Source organism: Thalassophryne amazonica, chromosome 2, assembly GCF_902500255.1.
Source record: "Thalassophryne amazonica chromosome 2, fThaAma1.1, whole genome shotgun sequence".
NCBI classification, from domain to species: Eukaryota; Metazoa; Chordata; class Actinopteri; order Batrachoidiformes; family Batrachoididae; genus Thalassophryne; species Thalassophryne amazonica.
This window is the reverse complement of record NC_047104.1, coordinates 32,973,487-32,997,392: the sequence shown is the minus strand read 5'-3', so window position 1 is coordinate 32,997,392 and position 23,906 is coordinate 32,973,487. Positions and strand designations below refer to the sequence as shown.

Genomic DNA, 23,906 nt, shown 5'->3' with positions numbered 1-23,906 from the left:
CTACGCTTCCTCCTCACAGTCACCCAGTCAGCCTGCTTTCCCGGCTGCTCGGGATCTGCCAGGGGGTAACTAACGCCGGCTAAGCTACCTTGGTCCGCACCGACTACAGGGGCCTGGCTAGCTGTAGAATTTTCCACGGTGCAGAGCCGAGTCTCCAATTCGCCCAGCCTGGCCTCCAAAGCTACGAATAAGCTACACTTATTACAAGTACCGTTACTGCTAAAGGAGGCCGAGGAATAACTAAACATTTCACACCCAGAGCAGAAAAGTGCGGGAGAGACAGGAGAAGCCGCCATGCTAAATCGGCTAAGAGCTAGTAGCTACGCTAAGCTAGCGGATTCCTAAAAACACGCAAAGTGAATAATGTGTAAATAATTTAGAGGTGATTCAGCAGAAGGAGTGCTTTAGTTAAGGCACGTAAAGATTACACTTGGAAACAAATCGTAATCTAGATAACTAGATCAATCTAACTGTGCAGATTAAACAGCTAACAGATACAGAAAAACACCGCTGTGCTCCGGAAGAGGAAGTGATACAATACCGCAGTGAGAGCCAACCACCAGTAGAGGCAAGCAAATTCCCCAAGAGGAAATCTGTCTTGGACACACAGGCAGCCAAATAAAATACACTAATCAAGTACAGACATGACAAGACAGACCCAGACAATACTGTACAATCACAATGACACATTAGCAACCTGCTCTTTGGTTTGAGTTCAGGAGGTTCACTGATATAGGGAAGAATGAGTTTTTATACCTGTTTAGTTATCTCTTTTTGTTTATAGATGGAACTCAGTAGTGGCATCCAGATGGAAGCATGTAATAGTTATGACCATCATCTGCACCAGTTTTGAAATCAGAATCCAATTTCTGAACTGTTCAAAAATGTCATCCCAATTCTTGAAATCAGTGAAAGTATGTGGTAGCTTCCAGTATTTGTAGTCTTAATGACTTCAGTCATGTTCAAACTACTTTAAGTGGGGTATTCATCACCACTACGGCTTGAAACTAGTTTGATTGTGCTCCATAGGGGTAAAGTTTGAAGCTGAGGCAGCATTTTTTGCAGATTTTGGCTAAGGGTGCAGCTCCTTTCTTTGGCTTTTTGGATGGGTTGCCAGGTCTGCACTTTAAAAGCCAGCCATTTACCAGGCCTGCACTTTATAAGCCTGTTAGGAGAGAAGCCAGATTTAAAAAAACAAACAAAAAAAAAACATTCTATCCCATTTTTGCACTTTTTTGGATCGTGGGCAATCGCAGTAGAATGGCGCCCTGTGGAATAGCCTTGTTAGTAACCGTTCACTTGATACAAAGTCATTCAGGTGGTCTTCTAAGGTCAACAATTAGCATCAAAGTCTCAGAGCTGTACAGTAAGACAAGAACCACCTGGACCCAAATGGCTTGGACCATTGTTCTGCTGCAAAGAGATCTGCTTTGCCAAACACCTCTGTCCAGAGTGCATAAGTTCTTCCCAGGTGCCTTGAAATATCAGTACATCTTGTGATTTGGTGTCTCTGTCAATTTGACAAATTTCACCTGAATAGTGCTTGACAAGACCTATTTGTGTTGATTTCCAAAACAAATACAGTGCCTCCTTGTGAAAAGCCACGTGTATCCATGCTTTGTGGCAAAACACATTCATCAAAATATTCTGCAACCAAATTATGCGCAAGTGTGGCTGCAGCCCTAAACTGCCTGTCACGATCAGTTTGCCGAAGTGCAGAAATTAAATTAAGTCTGCTGTGTATCCCTGTGGTGTCGTCGCCTTTGCCGCCCCCTCGGCTCATCTATCTGCAGCTCCATATTTCTGCCTTTGTAACCTCCTCTCTTGTGTCACCACACATCAGGCTGATGTTAATCTACAGTTTGTATTCCACTTACTCACATTATATAAATTAGTCCAGAAATAGGCAAACTAAAAAAAAAGTAAATGATGCAGCCAGTGCAATCAGAGAACATTTCTCTCCATTTCTTTCAACTCCCCTTGCTGCTGGTGCTCTGAGCCGCTCTGTCTCCCAGTGCACTGCAGCTCCTCCTTCCACCTCTCTGATCAGCTGCCCCTCCCTCATCCTCTTCATCTCTGCTAGGTGCAGCATGTATGTGAGCGTGTGTATTTACATGTCAGCCTATCAGTGCTGCTGGATTTAGCGCATCTGGAGAGGATGAAGGCATCTCTCAAATGCCCCTCAGACAGAGGATTCTCATCTCTCCTTACACCCCTCTCCCCCGTGTGAATCCAGCCTGACTTCGATCCTGCATCCCTGTCTCCATGCTTTCGGAAGCATTTTGAATTTCCTTGGCAACATGGAGCTGCCTGAATTAGAATTCTCTGCATGACAGTCCTGGTAAGTACTCTGTCTCTATGGTGGGCTTTGAGCGGTGAGGCATTGAATCAGATTTATTACCGTGCAGTGACGGGGCCACCAAATCGCCAGAGAGCAAATTAAAGTCAGGAATTGTATATTGCATGTAGCAGAAGGGATGGAAAAAAGATTTATTCACTGAGGAGGGATCAAGATCTTGTTTGTGCTTTGTCATCCAGATGGGTTTCATGTTGCTGTGCAATCTGATTTGATGTCTTTATGTCAAGAGTCAACGCTGAACTGTAGGAACATCCTGTGCATTTGTGCCTGTTTTTGTTTTTTGTTTTTTTTATTTGCTTCACTAACCTGCCATTATTAACATTCATGATGTTAGCAGTAAACTCGTTTTCCTTGCACTTATTCATTCTCAGCCGCCTCTTGCCACTGGCCATTTCCAGCTGAAATGGGGGATCCTACGCAGGTTTTTGATTCACCACAGGTTAGACAGATGGGTAGAGGAGACAACCAGGAGGTTAGTGCACAGGGGTGGGTGTCTGATGCATCATTATTTATGCAGTGCAAATAACAGATACTTTAATCAGTGTTGCCTGTCATGTTTGCGTTTTCATAATCATAATCATGGCTGCAACACTCGCGCAGGCAGATGACTATGAAGGGGCTTTTCCATTCTTGTGCACTAAACCTCCTCTGCAAGGCTCACATTGCCGACAGTTCCTGCTTGAATGCTCTGCTCTTTTATGGGCTAGATGAGCCTTTTAATTGGGCCCCTGTAATCAGGTTACAAAACTGATGAAAACCGTTTTTGGCAGCTATTTTTGTGTCTCTGCATGTTTACTGTCTGTGCAGCTTGTCAGAGGACAAAAACGTCCCCATGAAATCAACAGCTGATGTTTGAGTGAAATTCATGGCATGTAAAAGCCAGAAAAGTAATCCAAACACTTTTTCCTCACCATTCCACACACATAGTGTGTGTTTCTTTTGCATTTTAAAAAAACAATGCAATAAAGTCTGTCTGTAAATGCAATGTTGGCACAAGTTGCCAAGTCGGAGGGCACTCAGAGAGTAAATACCTCTGCAGCAGTAACAATGTCTAAATATGAGTTCCTCCACCAGCTGACAGGAGGGTCAGCAGAATTTGTTTTGTTTTTTTTTTGTTCCCCACTCACCTCTTTGTAATGTCCGGTGTTGGGTGTAATGCATTCCAAAGTAACATGTTATTGCAGCTGCATTACATTTGTCTGTAACACCGTAATGTAACATGGTACTCTTCTAAATTCAGTAATCACACTCAAGATCCTAAGAGCATGCCAGACGATTTTGGGATTCCCCAACTGGCTCATCAGAAAATTTTGTTTGCTCTCACTGTGTGTGAAGAAATGGGTGAACCCTTTTGAGTCCAACATTGTTTGTCTATCAGTGTCCATTCCAATGGTCTATTCAAGGGGATGGTGCAGTTTTTGTAAAAAAAAAAGCCACAAAGTATAAGCAAAATATGTGGATTAAAGAACTTCATTCCTTTTCCTGAGTATGTAAGTCAAACACATGAAAAATAGCTTATGATAGAACTTGCTTTAATAACTGTCATATAAATATTGAATGTGTGTGTGTGTGTGTGTGTGTGTGTGTGTGTGTGTGTGTGTGTGTGTGTGTGTGTGTGTGTGTGTGTGTGTGTGTGTGTGTGTGTGTGTGTGTGTGTGTGTTTTAAGCTGTGAAGATTTGGTGGATATTGTGCTGAAACATCTGGTATGTTTAACAACGGTTAATTGAACCCACCACACATCTCTTCAGTATTACAAAATCATTATTTTGGTCAGTTAACCAGTGGACCAAAATTCAAAAATTTTACTTTTACAGTGAACATTTTTTTTTACGTTGAAAAGACGTTTAAAAAATGTTTACGCCCACAGTTGAAAAGACTTTCAAAAATGGTTCAAAGGTGAAAATGTTTTCAACGTCTGTTTGTAGACATGTTGTAGTGGTGTTTTTCAACCTGTACAAGGAGTAAAGTAAAATTTTGAAGGCTAGCTTGCAAGACAGGTTCATATATATATATATATATATATATACAGTAGTGATCAGATTAATCCAGGTTTTGAGTATATTTCTTATTGTTACATGGGAAACAAGGTACCAGTAGATGCAGTAGATTCTCACAAATCCAACAAGACCAAGCATTCATGATATGCACACTCTTAAGGCTAAGAAATTGGGCTATTATTTAAAAAAAAAGTAGAAAAGGGGGTGTTCACAATAATAGTAGCATCTGCTGTTGACGCTACAGACTCAAACTATTATGTTCAAACTGCTTTTGTAGCAATCCTGTGAATCACTAAACTAGTATTTAGTTGTATAACCACAGTTTTTCATGATTTATTCACATCTGTGAGGCATTAATTTTGTTGGTTTGGAACCAAGATTTTGCTCGTGTACTAGTGTGCTCGGGGTCATTGTCTTGTTGAAACACCCATTTCAAGGGCATGTCCTCTTCAGCATGACGTCTTCAAGTATTTTGATATATCCAAACTGATCCATGATACCTGGTATACGATATATAGGCCCAATACCATAGTAGGAGAAACATGCCCATATCATGATGCTTGCACCACCATGCTTCACTGTCTTCACTGTGAACTGTGGCTTGAATTCAGAGTTTGGGGGTTGTCTCTCAAACTGTCTGCGGCCCTTGGATGCAAAAAGAACAGTTTTACGCTCATCAGTCCACAAAATATTCCTCCATTTCTCTTTAGGCCAGTTGATGTGTTCTTTAGCAAATTATAACCTCTTCTGCACGTCTTTTATTTAACAGAGGGACTTTGCGGGGGATTCTTTCAAATAAATTAGCTTCACACAGGCATCTTCTAACTGTCACAACACTTGCAGGTAACTCCAGACTGTCTTTGATCATCCTGGAGCTGATCAATGGGTGAGCCTTTGCCATTCTGGTTATTCTTCTATCCATTTTGATGGTTGTTTTCCATTTTCTTCCACGTGTCTCTGGTTTTTTGCCCATTTTAAAGCACTGGAGAGCATTGTAGAAGAACAGCCTATCATTTTTTGCACCTGTGTATAAGTTTTCCCCTCTCCAATCAACTTTTTAATCAAACTACGCTGTTCTTCTGAACAATGTCTTGAACATCCCATTTTCCTCAGGCTTTCCAAGAGAAAAGCATGTTCAACAGGTGCTGGCTTCATCCTTAAATAGGGAACACCTGATTCACACCTGTTTGTTCCACAAAACTGACGAACTCACTGACTGAATGCCACACTACTATTATTGTGAACACCCTCTTTTCTACTTTTTTTTACTAATAGCCCAATTTCATAGCCTTAAGAGTGTGCATATCATGAATGATTGGTCTTGTTGGATTTGTGAGAATCTACTGAATCTACTGGTACCTTGTTTCCCATGTAACAATAAGAAATATACTCAAAACCTGGATTAATCTTTTTAGTCACATAGCACTACTATTATTCTGACCACTACTATATATATATATATATATATATATATATATTCTATTTCTACCTCATTTTCTTATTTTATTGTACTGTTACAAGTATTATTATTATTGCTTATCTTTGCACACGCTGTTGATGAACATTTTCCTCTACTTGCACCCATCTTGTGTGTGTTTTTTAAGAGCTGACAATTTCTCCTCTGTGAGATCAATAAAGTTTTATCTTATCTTATCTTATCTTATAGCTCTGTATTTATGACATTTTATGTCAAACATTAAATGCATTGACAAGATGTATTTTTGGCAACCAGATTTGACCAACCAGTGAAAAATGAATTTGGAGAAATTTCACCACAATAATTCGTATCACCTCTGTTAAAGCTTCAGTGGAATGAATCACCCATTTAATGAAAAAAAATTGCATTTTGTGACATTTTGATAATGTAGCCACATTTTGCGCTGGTTTAAAAGTGGGATTAAGTAAAGTTCAGGTTGATGTCACCAGTTTTCAACCAAACATCAATGATGAAATTACATCTTGTGCTCACTGGGTTGGATTAAACTTTATTAAAAATGGACCAAAATGGTCATATAGTCATATTGGCAGGCGTGTGCATAACTGGTGCTCATGTGTGCAGAAATAAATGATGGGCAGCAAAAACCACCCTGGAAACCTTTATTATTTATTTTTAGCACACAGGAGCACCTGAGCACCAGTTTTGTGCATAATGGGTTGGTGCATGTCTGTCAAACAAAAGTGTGTGCACCCACAAGCGCACACACGCACACAGACATGCACACACATACACACACCCCTCTTCAGTAAAGTAGTCAGTGTTCTTTAGAGGCTATTGGTGAAATCCAATCGTCCTCATGGCTGAATTCAGCTGAATTACACATTTAGCATGTCTAGTGCAAATTTGTGCAAAATTAAAAGAAATAAACATTTTAAACTCCTGAGACCAAAGCTTGAACAAGAATTAGGCTTGGGAAACAGGGTGGGGAGAAATGATGCCCCTGTATGTGGATTCAAGGTCTCAGGAGGTTAAGGTAGATCTGGGTCATGGCCAGCTTTGATCCAATTGTTCCCTGACCTAATAAAAATATTTTCAGCAAACAATGTTGAAATCCAGTGTTTACTTCTTGAGATAATTCAGTACCTCCTACGGTGTTTCAATTACAACTTATTTGTGGTTTTCTTCACACCATCATTTTAGAATATTTTAGTGTTGGATCACATAATGCAAAAAAAAAAAAAAAAAAAAAAAAAACAAAGAAAGAAAGAAAGAAAATGTGAAAATGTGTTGCCCACAGTCTTTATGCAACATTCTTAAGATCTATAGCCCTGAATATTTGGAGCTAACAGATTTAACCTGTCAGGTTATGTTTATATTACAAGCTGAAGTGCAGTTCTATGTCCAGTTCATATCTGATCTCTGGTTATGTGACCTGGTTTAAAACAGTCGGGTCAGATATCATCTTAATACTGACATGCAGTATGAGACACACCAGAATTAAGTCATCTTAATTCTGACGTCTCATATTGCATGTGCATTTCACTGTCATCAGCATCCTTAGTTGCTGCCTAGAGTTAAGACGATGTCCTCAGTGTCTGGATGTGTTTCAGAATAATAGCCTTATGGTGCGTTTACACATAACCAAGACGCGTTACGAATGTCATTTTTCTGTCATTCGTGACACATTCCTGACATTCTTAATGTGACTAACCCCATCTGAATAGGTTTCTTAATAGTGCATGTTGGTGCGTGATATTCTTGATATTCGTGGAGCATGTTTTTGCCTGTCAAAAAATCTTCCACGAATGTCACACACCACCCATATTTCGTCTCACGTCGTGGAGGTCGCAACTGAACGTATTTATCTGTCTTGATGAGTATTGATCCTTAATAGAACGTGACAACGTTCGTAGTGGTTCATGTGATGGTTCTTGGAGCCGAAACTGTCACGCGTTATTACGAAGTGACACGGAAACTGTCAAGTTTTGACACGACTTGTAACGCGGCGTCACATTTCACTGCGCACCACGACAAATCAGTTTTCTGTCATGTGCGCACAATTAAACTCAACTCCAAATGTCGTTCCACAGTTCCTGCTGAAGCTCCTCAGGACACTCCTGCAGGTGTTCCACCTGCTTGTTGTGTGGGCTGCTGAAGAGGAGGTACTGCTGGCCCACCACCACAAGATGGCGCCCTGCTTGCAGTGCGGGCTTCAAGCACGAGAGGGCGTCGGAGCAACCAGGAGTGACAGCTGTCACTCATCATCCGTACCAGCTGTCACTCATCCACTACTCATCACCTCCACCATAAAGGCCGGACTGCAACTCCACCTCCCCGCTGAGAAATCAGCTACCATTCAGGTAACTTTCTCTGCTGACTCAAATCATTGAGTGATAACCTGAACTTCTTTTGCAGCCGTTATCCTGTGGTGTTCTGCCTTATCTGTGGGATTGGCGTTTGGTGTGATCAGCGACGGCTTCGCCTCACACCCCAAACCAAGATAAGTGGTTAAACAGGAGCTGCAAGAGTGTGTGATTGGAGGTGGAGGTTCTCCCTCCTTTACTGAACACTGACTGTGGGAGTACTGAGTGTGCGAACTCACACTCACCAGGACTGTCTCTGTTTTCTGCCAGCAGTACCGGGTCTGACTGCTGAAGACAGCGGCCACCTGGGGCGCAGGGCTTGGCGGCTCCGGTGTTCTTCAACTCCGTTGGTGGTGGAAGCTGTATGGGGATCCAGCTCTTCTCTCGCCAGGCGTCTTCTATCGTCGAGCCTGCCCACACGTCACCTGGTGTATGATTGACAGTCCACCATATTGTTATTGTCTGTACGTCGTTGTGCGATTCACAACATTAAATTGTTACTTTTGGCTTATCCATTGTCCGTTCATTACCGCCCCCTGTTGTGGGTCCGTGTCACGTCACTTTCACAACACTGCTGTTGTAACCGATGAGCGGGAGAATGAGTCTGAGCAACCAGAGGAGCGAGAGGAGACTCACGTGCAGCCAGACATCACTGCACCTCCTCCAGTCCGGCGGAGGAAGAAGCGTGCACACAATTAAACCCTGCTGCATCGCATTCAGTTTGATTGTTGACACCAAGTCGGCTAAAAGTCTAATTTCAGTGCTCTTCAGCGCGCTCCTGCAGGTGTTCCACCTGCTGCATGTGCCTGATGTTTGGGAAAATGGGCGAGACGAGAGCTGCATGAAGCCACACATCTGGCTCTGTCCTCCTCCTCCTCTCTGCGCCACTCCATGGCACAGAGCCCGACTATGCATGCAGTCACAATGTTCTTCTGAAAAACTGGAGTGATCTGAATTCGGTTGGATGAATATGGGTGTGTGTGTGGAGACAATTCACCTCGTTCACAACATGACAGAACTTAACGATGCGCTGTTACGTGCAATAGCGCACAACAACGCGGAACACTATTATTGACCGTGCGTAATGCTTCCTGATAATTGTCCAGCAACATGTGCCATTAATCGTAAAGTATGGTAACAGGTTGCAGCAGTTCCTGAGGACACCTGACGCCTCTGCCCCGAATCATCACATTCGTGATCAGCGGCCAAGAATGTATACGAGGTCTGTTAGAAAAGTATCCGACCTTTTTATTTTTTTCAAAAACCATATGGATTTGAATCACGTGTGATTGCATCAGCCAAGCTTGAACCTTCGTGCGCATGTGTGAGTTTTTTTCAGGCCTGTCGGTTGCGTCATTCGCCTGTGAGCAGGCTTTGTGTGAGCACTGGTCCACCCCTCTCGTCGTTTTTTTATTGCGAATAAATGTCTGAATGATTTGGAGCTTTGCTGCATCAGTTTTTTTCCTGAAACTGTGAGATACCTCCAGGTGGACACCATTCGGAAAATTAATATGGCTTTCAGGGACGATTTTATGGGGATTACACAGATTAAGGAGTGATCCAGATGGTTTAAAGACTGCCCACAACTGCTGAGAGCGTGCCGCACTCTGAGCGCTGATCGACAGGCTCAAACCCCGCTGAGACAACCAGATCTTTTCCAACGTGAAGGCTTTGTTGATCCGGGACGTCGTCTGACTTTCACAAAAAGGCAGAAGGTGTGGATATCAGCACTTTTTCGGCACATTCCACTGTTACAGGAGTTTTTTTCATGGAAAGAAAAGCGGAGGGACACACCACGGAGCCGTTCATTACGCGGCACAAAACCACCTCCTTGTTGGTCTCACAGGACGGCTTTCAGGTGGATTTCAGACGGCTGTCGGTTGATTTTCAGTCGTGTGATTATCCGAGAAATTGAGCATGAGCTAGACATGCCCCAACATGTCCTGTGAGGCTTCATCACGGCGTTGCTTTTGCTTCCGCTCCTCTTTCCATGACAAAAACTCCTGTAACTGTGGAATGTGCCGTTCATTTCTAAACTGGACGCTGTCTTGATCCGGTATGTCATCTGACTAGCACAGGAATTGTGAAAAGATGTGGACATCAGCAGTTTTTTGGGACATTGAGACAGACGTGCGGAGGAGTTCCGCTCATCACAGTGGAGCCGCATGGCGCAAAGCAACGCCGTGATGAAGCCTCACAGGACATGTTGGGGCATGTTAAGGCTCATCCACAATTTCTCGGATAATCACACGACTGAAAAGCAACCAACAGCCGTCTGAAATCCACCTGAAAGCCGCCCTGTGAGACCAACACGGAGGTGGTTTTGTGCCGCGTAATGAGCGGCTCCGTGGCGCATCCCTCCACTTTTCTTTCCATGAAAAAAACTCCTGTAACAGTGGAATGTGCCGAAAAAGTGCTGATATCCACGCCTTCTGCCTTTTTTTGAAAGTCAGACGACGTCCCGGATCAACAAAGCCTTCACGTTGGAAATGATCTGGTTGTTTCAGCGGGGTTTGAGCCTGTCGATCAGCGCTCGGAGCGCGGCGCGCTCTCAGCAGTTGTGGGCAGTCTTTAAACCGTCTGGATCACTCCTTAATCTGTGTAATCCTCATAAAATTGTCCCTGAAAGCCATATTAATTTTCCGAACGGTGTCCACCTGGAGGTCTTTCACAGTTTCTGGAAAAAAATTGATGCAGCAAAGCTCCAAATCGTTCAGACATTTATTCGCAATAAAAAAACGACGAGAGGGGTGGACCACTGCTCACACAAAGCCTGCTCACAGGCGAATGACGCAACCGACAGGTGTGAAAAAACTCATGCATGCGCACGAAGGTCCAAACTTGGCTGATGCAATCACCCGTCATTCAAATCCATATGGTTTTTGAAAAAAATAAAAAGGTCCGATACTTTTCTAACAGACCTCGTACTTCGTGGCATTCGTGACTTGTCATCGTTATGTGTAATTGCAGCATTACAGCAGATTAAAGTGTGCATCATGAGTTGTTGTTTCAAACTTGCCATGAACTCTTCTTGGAAGTCACATGCAGGTTTGTTATGAACACTCAGTGCATCGCATCAAATTCTCAAGTCGAATTACCTTCTTCAAGGAGTTAGTGCTTTCACTCTTGTGTCTGTCACATGTTTGGCAGAATTACACAAAGACATCTTAACCAATTATTTTAAAATTTGGTGGAGGGGTGGGGACCAGAAAGAACTCACAAATTTTGGAAATGGATCTGGAAAATTGGACAAATCCAGCAATCTGCATTTTGCCTTTGACACCATGAAGCAGGGTGTTTTGGCCTATTGGTGCTGGTACTTATTTCTGGATATTGTAATGTGAACAGTGGTGAACTGGATGGAACACCAGTCTGAGTTACAACCTATTTGTGTCCATGGACAAGATGCTATACCACTTCATCATGAAGCTCACTCCCTCATTCATCTTCAACTGCTTACTCCAGTTAAGGGTCACAGGGGAGTTGGAGCCTATTGACGGACACTCAAAAATATAACTTGCTCAGTCAACAGAATAGATTACATAAAACTGAAAATCTAAACAATTTGCCAAATGTAAATACAAATAGAAATGCCAGAAATACTGCTTGCTGCTGGATTACTGGCTACTACTGTTCCTCTCCTTCCTGTCCTCTGTCTTCCTGTTACTCCTCCTCCCCCCGAGTGAGGAGTTGTACAGTCTGATGGTCTGAGGGAAAAAGAGTTTTTGAGTCTGATGGTCCTACACTTCAGTCACTTCACTTCAGTCTGTGGCTGAAGAGGCTCCTCTGGTTGCTGATGACAGTGTTGAGAGGGTGACTGGCATCATCCATAATGTCCAGCAGTTTGTTCAGGGTTCCCTTCTCTGCCACCGTCACTAGAAAGTCCAGCTTCATGCCAACAACAGATAGCTTGCCTAATCAGTTTGCATGTTACATGTCAAGATAGTTACATGTCAGCTTAACTTTGCTTTGTTGGATCAGCACAATTTATTCATGTAGCTGTGCTATATAAAAAAAAAGTATTGGTAGCTATCCTATTATAAGATAACTCATAATCATATCAAACAAGTTTAAATGGCCCAAGAAAATTACATCAGTGTGTTACATTTACTCTTACAGGGCAGGGGAGGTGGCCAAGTGGTCAGTGCAATTGATTTCAGTGCAAACGTTTTCTTGTTCAAACCCACCCCTGCCACATTTTCTATGTAATGTGGAGCTGCGTCAGGAAGGGCTTCCAGTGTAAAACCTGTGCCAATCCAACATGCAGATCCACATCGGACCCCGAGTGCAAACAATGGAGCAGCCAAAGGAATTACTTCTTTCGTTGCATTTACTCTTACAAGTCTAGTTGGCCTGAACCATAGTAATTAAAGAACAGTAACACAAATTCATCATGTTGACCCAACAAATTTACATTTAAGCTGGGCTTACACTGTGCGAGTTTTGGCCCATTTTCAGCCAATTTTTCAGTCGTGCGAGAATTTTTTGGATTGCGCCGAGTTTCAGCTTAATCATGCATCCTGCGTCGTGCAGTCTACATGGAGTAACAAGCTGTGTTTGACATCTCACCACCACCTCCCGATCGGGAATCGTATGGTTGGATGAAAATCAAACCTGTTTGATATTTTGGTCGGCCGTCGTGACTCGTGAGGCAGCGCTACAAGCATCTACGCGCTGATTACCTCGCGCACTGTCCATGAGCAAACACCGGAGAGAGCAAACAGTGATCTCATGTAAAGTCTTGTTTTTTTGTTTTATGGGGTTTTTTTTGCATTCCCTCGCAATAACCTAATATCATATTAAAGTTCATGCCTGTCAGTGCGCACAGTGAGTGGAATCAAGTGGGAGGAGACTGAACGTATATGCGCGCACACACACACAGCAGACAACAACAGGATTTACGACAGATGCGCACAGCTGTAAGACTCCGTATGTAATATAGATTATTTATACAACAGTGTAAGTAGCAACACCTGTTATGAATGTGTATGTTTTCTTTTTTTACCGTCCTCTCGTGAATCATGTTGCTGTCTGCTGTGTGTGCGCGCATATGCGTTCAGTCTCTCCCCCACCTGATTTCATTTACCTTGTGCGCTGACAGGCATGAGAATGCAATTTTGTTTTTTTATAAAAAAAAAAAAAGCTTCTGTATACGTTTTGCTTCTGGAAACACGAGCCTGATGTGTGGATTTGAACGTACAATGTGAGCAGTCAGATCGCATCAGAGCGTCGGGCCGTACAGTGTGAGAACATGAATCGTGCGCTCTGAACTTTTAAACCCTGCGGTTTTGTTGCACAGTTTGAGCTGGACCCAAGTACAACGATTGAAAATATCGTACAGTGTATGCCCAGCCTTAGGTAACTCAACACAATTGTTTCTAGCTACGTTAATGTATTTTACTTGGGTGGAAATATTTTTTATAATGATATTATTTTCACTGAGCAAGTAATTTTTTTGAGTGGTTAACTAATGGTACAAAACGCAAAATATGCATTATGCACAATTTCTCCAATCACAGCCAGAGAAGCCTATAACTTCTTCTGGGTTGTGTGGGTGTCTTGGTGACTTTCTTCACTCTTCTCCTTCTTATACAGTCCGTCCGTTTTTGTGAACTATCTACTCCATACAGATTGACCACAGAGTGCCATACTGATTGTATTTCTTCATAATTTACGTAAATAAAGTCCAAGACATATTCAGTGACTTGGAAATGTTCATTTATCCATCCCCTGACTTGTCTGAATAAAACTGGCAATAAAACTGATTATTTACAGGCATTATACCAAAGCACCCCATTACTTATGTAACCCATCATCTTTGCTTTTGTATTTATAATTAATGTATATTAGGTTGTAGAGATTTACTTTCAGTTTGAGTTTAAGGAAAATTATTTTATATATTTGTTTTCTTTTTTATATTTGAAATAGAACAAATTAAAATGTGTAAAATACTTCCAATGTCTTCCAATAGTTTTGGATGGCACTGTATGAGAAAAAAAGACCAGAGGAGCCTCGTCAGCTTACTATGTGGACATAATCGATGAGCCACAACTATTTACAATTACAGGTTGTTCTACATGGTATCATTGAAATCTTGGTGCTCTCTTATCCTACTGTGTTTCGTTCAATTGGATGTTTTGCTCATGTGATTCTTGTTGAGGATTTGGTTTCTGCAGTTTCTCAGGTCTTGGGTTCCACAGGTCTCTCTTAATTTAGTTTTATGTGTATTTTTTATGAATTACAATCATTAATTTAAACCGCTCTGAGTTAAGTGATCAGGTTAATCACTTTTAACATGGAACATTAGCAGGAAATATTGCATTTCATTTACAGCCATCGAATATTGTCATTCTCATCACTGCCTTCCGAAGTGTTTGAATTCCTCAACAAATGATGCATTGCACATGTTCTGCATTGTTTAAATTGAATTACTCATTAATACTCATTGTTCATGAGTGCGTGTGCATTATTATTGTTATTATTATAAATTACAGAATGTGCACATGCATGTTCAATTGCTTCCACTCACAAAAGTGAATGCAAATAAAAGGTCAGCACTTAAAAAAAATACACTGACCAATAAGGACTGTGATCTGAACACAGCCAAATATATTCCAAAGGAAAAATAGATTTTTTTTTTTTAAATGTATTTACAGTCAGAATGAATGGCACCCTTTGAAAACTATGTAAAGAAATAAATGCAGATGGACCATTGTTGCATAAGAGGAAATTTATGAAAATATCCAAAATTACTGAACAACAACAACAACTTATAGTTCAGAAAATACTGTAGCTATCTGGACTACTATATCACAAAAACAGGGCTTTCAGTGCAGTTCAGTGGCAGTGGATATTGCACATGAACGGATATTGCACTCATTTCAAGTGTGTCCAGTGGCATTCAAAACTCTAACAGCAGTCAGGTGGAAACTGTTTTTTTAATCTTTTTGTACTTGCCTTAATGGCCCTGTACCATCTGCCTGATGACACTAGGTCACACAGCGAATGGCCAGGGTGGAATGAGTCCTTTCGGATGGTGTTGGCTCCTCTGAGACAGTAAGAGCCATGAAGGTCCTCCAATGTGGGTAGAGGGCACCCAGTGATCTTCTCTGCCATTTTGGTAACTTTCTGGAGCTCCTGCCTGTTTGCCCCAGTGCAGATGGAAAACCATGTACAAAGGCAGTATGCGAGGATGCTCTCCATCGTAGAGCCGTAAAAAGACACGAGCAATCTCTGATTTATGATATTTTTCCTGAGGATTCTCAGAAAGTGGAGTCTTTGCTGTGTCTTCTTTACCATGTGTGTGATGTTCCTGTCCCAGGTCAATTTCTCATCTATGTGGACTCCCAGGAAACAGAACTCCCTGACCCTTTCCACAAGGTCCCGCCAATGATAATGGAATGAATATACAATTATGTACAATGTACATAAAGGTGATTAATGGTGTATGTCAATAGAATATGTTTTATTTTTGTTAACTGAACAAAACTGGATCTGGTATGTTAGCTCTTTCAAAGTATTACATTTATTTGTGAACTTTAAAATCAGTCTGGGGTTGTAATGTACACCATCAAATATTATAAAGAGGGTAGGACCAGTGGACCCTCCATGTTTGTTTAACCCTCTGGGGCCAACGCTGTCGTATACGACAGCTAAGACCAAGCTTTACTAAATTATAAATAACTTTTTAATGATATGAGATAAAAACTTACTTTTTTGCTGAAAAGTTAACTCTGTGGCCTTTCGAGCTAGCCATCAGCCATCTTTGTACGCCTCATAGAAGCTGTGTGATGACATGCGCAATGTGAATGTCCAATCAGAATTGGTTCACGATCACATAGTTTTCCAAAATCCAATTGTAGGGCAGATTTACCTCACGTGAAAAGCCAACGATCATTTTCAGGAGTGATATGTTACTAGTTGGCCCGTTTGAATAGCCCCCTGGGTGCTCCAATGAGTACATCCAGTGCGCCCTGCACCATTACGCACAGCGATCAGTGAAAGCAGGAGCAGATGGAGAGGCTCTGATGACAGTCTCATATGTTCAAACAATGAGTGTAACTATCAGGATTGCTCCAGTAGTTTGCATGTGAATGTTACTGGATAACTCTGTTGCTTTCTCAGCGTAAAGCACTGTTTACCATATCAATGGAGCAAGGGGAGGGCCGCTCCTGAGACTGTAAGGAGCCAAAGTGGGCCAAAGTGTGAATGAAAGCTGCTTTAGGAGCAAGTAGAAGTAGAAGTTTGTGTTGTAACCTTTGTGTAACAGCAAACAGAAATTGCTTTGAGATGAAGACAAAAAAAAAAAACAAAACAAAAAAAAAAAAAAACGCATAGACCATTTTGTATATATGAGGTTTATTAGAAAACTAAGCGGCAGTTTAATAAAAGAAAAAAAACTATATGGATTTGAATCACGTGCGATTACGCCAGACATGCTTGAACCCTCGTGATGCGTGAGTTTTTTCACACGTGTCGGTGACGTCATCCGCCTGTGGGCAGGCTTTGAGTGAGCACTGGTCCAGCCCTCTCGGCTGAAATCCTTTGTCTGAGATGCTGCTGGAGACGGCGCGCGTTGCTTTATCAAAATTTTTTCATGACCTGTGAGGGATATCTGAGTGGACACTATTCGAGAAATTCAGCTGGTTCTCGGTGAAAAGTTTAACGGCTGATGAGAGATTGTGGAGTTTCTTTTGCTTTAAGGACAGCTCACAAAGCGGATCGGCGCGGTCAGAGGTGGCGTCCGTCTGGCTGTTTTGAGCTGAAAACATCCTAATTTAAGGTTCTGTTCACCCAGGTCGTCGTCAGAGAACAGAGAAGTTTCAGAAGAAGTCGGCATGAGGAGTTTATGCGAACATTCCACTGTTAAAGGAGATTTTGTAATGAAAGAATGTGCGGGCGAATTCGCCGAGTCGGTTCCATGACGACGCCGCAAATCCGTCTGCGCCGCGACAGGAAAAACACCTCCGTGTTGAAAACCATTTGTAAAATTCAGGAGGCTTTTGATGGCTTTCAACAAGTGAGTATCTGAGAACTTGTTTAACAGCTGGGCATGTTCCAACTTGTCCGTTAAGGTTTCCAATGGAGGTGTTTTTCCTGTCGCGACCCCCCGCGGTCGGGTCCGGCCCGACATGCAAATCTGCCTGCACGTTCTTTCATTACAAAATCTCCTTTAACAGTGGAATGTCCACATAAACTCCTCATGCCGACCTCTTCTGAAAGTTCTCTGTTATCTGATGATGACCTGGGTGAACAGAGCCTGAAATGTGGAAGTTTTCAGCTTTAAACAGCGAGACGCCGCCGCCTTGGAGCGCAGACCGCCGTCAGGTGCCTGGGCCGTCCTTACGGCAACAGTAAAACTCCAGAATCTCTCATCAGCCGTTAAAATTTTTACCTTAAACCAGCTGAATTTATCGAATGGTGTTCACTCAGTTGTGCCTTACATTTTTTGAAAAAATTTTGATCAAACAAAGCAGCAGTCTCTGAGCCATTCCTAAACAATGAAAAAATCGACGAGAGGGTGGGCCACTCCTCACTCAAAGACTGCCCACAGGTGAATGACGTAACCGACAGGCATGAAAAAACTCTCGCATGCCCATGAGGGTTCAAGCATGTCTGATGTAATCACACGTGATTCAAATCCATATGGTTTTTGAAAAAAATAATAAGGTCGGATACTTTTCTAATAGACCTCGTATTGTTCAAAATGTGCATTTGCTTTATTGTTTGAACATTTTTGTTGTACATTCTTTCACACAAGACTTCAAATTACCTTTATAACGTGTCAAAACAGTTGTTTATTATAGTTTGCTGTGTGTTTTGAATAAATGTGTGTGGAAAATTATTTTCCACTTTACTTTTTTCTTTCTTATTTTTGATTGTAAACCTTTATTACACTTATAAAACACAACAAAAGCATATATATTATGGCAGCACAGGTTGTCCTGAAAAAAAGAGACATAAAACTTGATTGTGGGATGCAGGGAGGGCTGTTAACAGCAATAATAAAACATTTATGCCAGGCGAGTGAACTGTCCAAAAAATGCCCTCGGACCCCAGGGCGGGAATGTCATTGCACGTTGACAACCACACGGTCCTTGACAGATCCTTATCCTTTTCTGATGGCTGGGAAATCCCAGAGGACCTGCTACAGCCTTCATCTGCCTTCACAGCCATTGAGCTAAAAACCATCCCCTCCTCCACCCAATCTGGCGTTGAGGACTTCTTGCTTCTCCAGAGCCCCTTTAGCTGTCTTGTATTCAGGGTCGCTGTTGGGCATTCATGCTTACTGTAGTGGCCATGAACCACACGATGTCCCCACCGTATTTCACCACAACATTCAATCCCCTACTTGATCTGTTACCCAGGTGTCACAATGTGAACAAGGGTTCTTCAAAGTCCCAAGTCCACACCACAGCGATGCAGTTGAAATTGCTAAGGCAACGTACCGCTTCCTGTCCAGGCACTCATGGTTACATTCTTGCCAAATTGGAAAAACTTGCATGGCTTTGACATGTGTCAAGACATGTGTAAAGATAAAACATGGATGTCAGTCACTGGCCGGCAATTTGACTGACTTGAAAAATAGTCTGGATGTTGATGAAGCAGTGCATTCTGGGTTGATTTTTGCTATATGCAGTCAGGGGAATTAACAAATGTGCCAACTTCTGTACAACACTGACTTACAGTTTATGATAAACAATGAATATTTGACATGATAAACAATATTTCTTCATGAAGATTTCAAACCAGAATTATTTTCACAGAATTATCTTCACATGATGTTCTACCTGTAATGTACTTATGGTGTGTAAGTACGAGAAGACAAGAATGAGACCGGCCTTGCTCTAGCTGTGTTTACTTGAAGAACCAGGATGTACGGGCAGCGGCCAGGGACATACAGCATATACGACTTTTCACATGCATACATTACATCCCCCTTTCTCAGTAATAAAAAAATGAGAACAGTAGTGCAATAGCTACCCAAATATCTACTTTACTTTAACAGTATGTAACCTTTATTTTAACTTTAGCTTTATGTTTCATTTACTTAGAGCCTCTTATTTTATACAGCAAATATTCTTAACTTATTTTAGTCAGCCTATGTTGTTGTAAACATTCTAACATTAACAATAACTTTATTTTATAATTTTTTTTCATCCAAAGAACTTGACTAAACTAGGAGGGATAGGCTACCAGCACATCACTTCCATCAGGCACTTGGCCCAGGCCTGCCCCTGACTACAAACTGCATTCAGATGTGAAGTTTATATAGTCAGTTTGTCCGGGGGTTTCACAGCTCTGCCACGTCTGGTGCGATAGAGGTCACCTGCCTGGGGTTGAGAGCACTGGGGTCTCACCAGGGGGTGAAGTGGGTGGCTCTGGAGGGGCAGTGGGCTGCTGCACCTCAGCTGCTGGTGTCTGGTGTTGTTCCTGCCAGGGCACTTCATCACCAGGGGTGTGACATGACTGGTTGGCAGTTGCAGTGCTGGCGCGGAGATGCTGACTGGTGCGACGATACAGCTTGCCTCCACTGTCCACCACGTAGGACCGAGGAGCGCTGTGTGGCTGTACGACGACTACCCCGGTCCAGTTGTTGTTCCCAGGATAAGGTGCCATTCTGACCTCATCCCCGGGCTGCAGATCCGGGCGTGGACGAGCTGCTGTCCTGTCATGGTACAGTTTCTGTGTACTCTTGGTCTTGTCCAGTAGACGTTTAACTTGTAAGGGGTCATAGTTCATTGGTTTGAGTAGTGTACGAGCTGTAGACACTTTGTTGCGTGGCCTCCTGCCCATAAGCAACTGAGCGGGTGACAGTCCAACTGACTCAAGCGGTGTTGTTCTGTAATCTAACAGTGCAAGATGTTTATCTGGTGCTTTGCTCCACAGTCTCCTGACTGTTTGCACTGCCCACTCTGCTTCACCATTGGAGTGCGGTGTGTGTTGTGAAGATGTTTTATTCTGGATGCCATAACTCTCGCAAAACTCTTTGAATTCCTCTGATGCATATTGTGGACCATTGTCTGTCCTCAGAATGGTGGGGATTCCATGCCTACGGAATTGAGCTTTCAGCGTCTCTATAGCTGTGCGGCTGCGTTGGTCCTTCAGCCTGTCAACTTCAATGAACTTAGAATAATAATCCACTAATAGCATGTAGTGCTTGTCCTCAAACTCAAACAAATCAGAAGCTACTACTTCAGAGGGGAACTCAGGTGTTTCTGTTGGCATTAGTGGAAGTTTGGGAAGTCTGTTTTGATGTTCAGCACACTTAGAACAGTCTCTGATCATGTTTTCAATCTCGGCGCTCATACCTAGCCAATACAACACTTCACGAGCGCGTTATTTGCTTTTCGCCATTCCCAGGTGAGACTGATGTATGAGGCTTAGTATGTGTTTTCTCATTGTGAGGGGAACTACAATTTGCATCCCTTTGTACACTATGCCATCAATGACCGCTAGTTGGCTTCTTGAGTCCCAGTATGGTTGAACTTGTGTGGGAACTTCTCTCCTGTGTTCTGGCCAGCCCTTCTGAATGACCTGCTGGAGAATATTCAGTTCCCCTTCGGTGCGTTTTTGTAACTCAGCATATTTCTCATCACTCACAGATAGGAAGCTTAGCATAGAGACACACTCTAAAGTACCTGCCACTGGTGTTTTGTCAGACAGTTGTGCTCTGGACACAGTGCCTGGAAGCTCCATGTCCTTTCCTCTTCTGTACTTGACTGAGATGTCGTACCACTGAAGCCGCAAATGCATTCTCTGGATGCGCATCGGAGTAGATAGCAATGGTTTCTTATAAATGTCCTCCAGTGGTTTGTGATCATTGAAGACTGTGACATGTTTTCCAAATATGTAGTGGTGAAACTTAGTGCATGCATGGATGATGGAGAGCATCTACTTCTCAATCTGCGCATAGCGCATCTCAGCATCAGTCATTGATCTCGATGAGAAGGCAACAGGCTGGTCGTCTTATACCAGCACAGCTCCTAGGCCTGTGCTGCTAGCGTCACAGTACATCTTCACTGGTTTAGATATATCATAAAACCTCAGCACTGGGTGATGAGTGCAAAGGTGTTTGATCTTGTCGAATGCTCGCTGTTGTGCAGGCTGCCATGCAAACTCTACATCACTTTTGATGAGCTGTCTGAGTGGGGCATCTATGTCACTTAGTTTGGGGATGAATTTTGACAAATATGTTACAAATCCCAGGAAGCGACGTACCCCCTCTTTGTCCATAGGTGGCGGCATGCACCTGACAGCCTCCGTTTTAGCTGGGTCGGGTTTCAGTCCCTCAGATGTAATCAAATGTCCTACGTATGGCACTTCACTTTGTCGGATGTGGCATTTGTTGAAGTTAAGTTTCAGGTTGTAACTTGTAGCTCTCTCTACAACCTTTATCAGGATTTCATTATGTTCTTTCATTGTTGGCGCTGCAATCAGGATATCATCCATTATGCTAGTAGCTCCACTGATGCCCTCGAGCATTTGGTCCATGATGCGCTGAAAGATCTCTGGTGCACATTTGACACCAAATGGCAATCTCAGCCATCTGTATCTCCCTATTGGAGTGTTGAAGGTCGTCAGGAAAGATGAAGCCTTATCCAGTTCAATTTGTAGAAAACCTGACTTTGCGTCGAACACAGAGAATACTTTAGCATTAGGCATTGTGGACACGACTTCTTCTATTGTGCGCATTGGATAGTGCTCTCTTTTGATGGCATTATTCAGGTCGCTAGGATCAATGCAGATTCTGAGTTTGTCCTTGTTTGTGACTGCTACCATGGAACTGACCCACTCTGTTGGTTGATCAACTTTGGTGACGTGGCCATCCTTAACCATCTCGTTCAGCTTTTTGATGATTTTGGCTCTGAGTGCAACTGGCTGCCGGTGCACAGGATGAACGACAGGTTTTACTTCAGGATAAATCTTGATTGTGTATTTACCTGGCAATGTTCCTGTAGTGTGCACGAGCTCTGGGAAAGTTTCTACAGCAGCAGGCGTGTTTGTGGAAGTTTTGTTTACTTGGCTCACTTTAGACACAACATTGCTGTTTTGTAGAGAGTCCAGTCTCAGGATCAGGCCTAAAGCCTCTGCCATTGTGCCGCTGAGCACATTCGCTTGTGCAATGTCCACTATTTCTAACTCTGCTTTGGTTTTGCTCTGTTTGTACTGCAGTGGGAGGTGGACTGATGCAACTGGCTTTATTTTGTGGTTTGAGTAGTTCTGAGCACTCTTTTAGATGACTTCAGCTCACCTGAGTGGTCGAAGGACTGATAGCAGTTCAGAGTCAGTGTGTTGCACTTTGCACCTGTATCTATCTGAAACTGCACCATTTCAGACAATATGGCAGTGTCTACTAACCACTTATCATCACCCACTACTGCAATTGGAACTGCATCTGTTGTCAGATTTATGTCCAAAATTTTCTCCTCACTTGTGTCATTTGAATCAACGTTGACTGCTTTAACAGAGCGACTACGACATACTGATGCCCACTGGTTTGGTTTGTGACAGCAGGAGCATATTGAGCCTTTAGCTGGACACTTTCCTTGATTCCACTTGTGTTTGGGGTCTTTTCCACATTTTGAGCAAGTTTTATTTTTGCCATGCACACTTTGTTTTGAATGTATGGGCTTTTGCTGACTGGGTTTGTACGACTTCTTGTTTTGTACAGTGAACTTTGGTTTGTTTGACACTGCGGAGACCTGCACATCCTCCTCTCGAGCAATTTTCATTTGCATTTGTGACAATTCAAACTGCTGGGGGATTTCTATTGCTTTGGCCAGTGTCAAATCTTCATCTTTGTCAAGTAGCCTCTCTTGAACATGCTTTTCTCTGACGCCCTCTATTATCGCATCAATCAGCACGTCATCGGGATCTCTGTACTCACAGTCCAGTAGAAGTAGCCTCAAATCCTTCAGACAGTGATCAAAACTTTCACTTGGTCCCTGTTTCCTTTGCTTGAAACGGTGCCTGGCAATCCGCTTATTTTTCCGCGGTCTCACGTAGCCAGCAAACTTATCCAGGACTTTATTTGGGTCGTCTTTTTCACCCTCAGCCCAGTCGAGCGTTGCGTAGATTTGTCTGCCCTGCTCACCGATCCATGTGCCGATCCAGCCTGCCTTGCGTTTCGGCTCCAGCGTGGCTAGTGGACCCGCAAACACGAAGCTCACATGGTTGTGAAATCTCTGAAACTCCTGATACAAGTTCGCTGCATCCCAGTCAATTTTTGGGTGGTCAAACTGCATTGTCATAGTTGCGTGGGTACTGTTCTGGACAGTTTTCTGACACCATGTAATGTACTTATGGTGTGTAAGTACAAGAAGACAAGAATGAGACCGGCCTTGCTCTAGCTGTGTTTACTTGAAGAACCAGGAAATACGGGCAGCGGCCAGGGAAATACAGCATATACGACTTTTCACATGTATACATTACACTATCATCATGGGAAAATTCACTAAAATCCATAAAGTGGCTTCAGAGAAGTTGTGCTTACAAGGCCACTATCATGCATTTTATGTGATGTGATTAAACATAAAATTCCAATCATCTCACTTTGAACATGTTGGACAAGAAGTATTTTTCTCTATAGATATCTTTACATGGTGTGCTGCTATTGTGTGACATTTCACTGAAATCCACGAGTTGCACAAAGAAGACTTATGGACAGAGGGGCAACCAGGGTGATTCCTACAGTTGCAAACAGAAGTGGCACTTATGTTTGTGGGGAGAATGACACAAGTGAGAA

General features: G+C 42.8%; 1 protein-coding gene across 2 annotated transcripts in view; it reads left to right on the top strand.

Moving 5' to 3' along the window:
• Positions 1–2,030: 2,030 nt before the first annotated feature.
• Positions 2,031–23,906, top strand: part of lingo1b (leucine rich repeat and Ig domain containing 1b) — a 107,056-nt gene continuing 85,180 nt past the window's right edge. Inside the window, exons 1-2 of one of the 2 annotated variants that reach the window (XM_034184784.1) lie at positions 2,031–2,341; positions 2,731–2,831. In XM_034184784.1, the coding sequence (XP_034040675.1) occupies positions 2,763–2,831 (69 nt within the window). In that variant the 5' untranslated portion in view covers positions 2,031–2,341; positions 2,731–2,762. The remainder of the gene's footprint in view (positions 2,342–2,730; positions 2,832–23,906) is intronic. The other variant, XM_034184792.1, reaches the window with a different exon arrangement.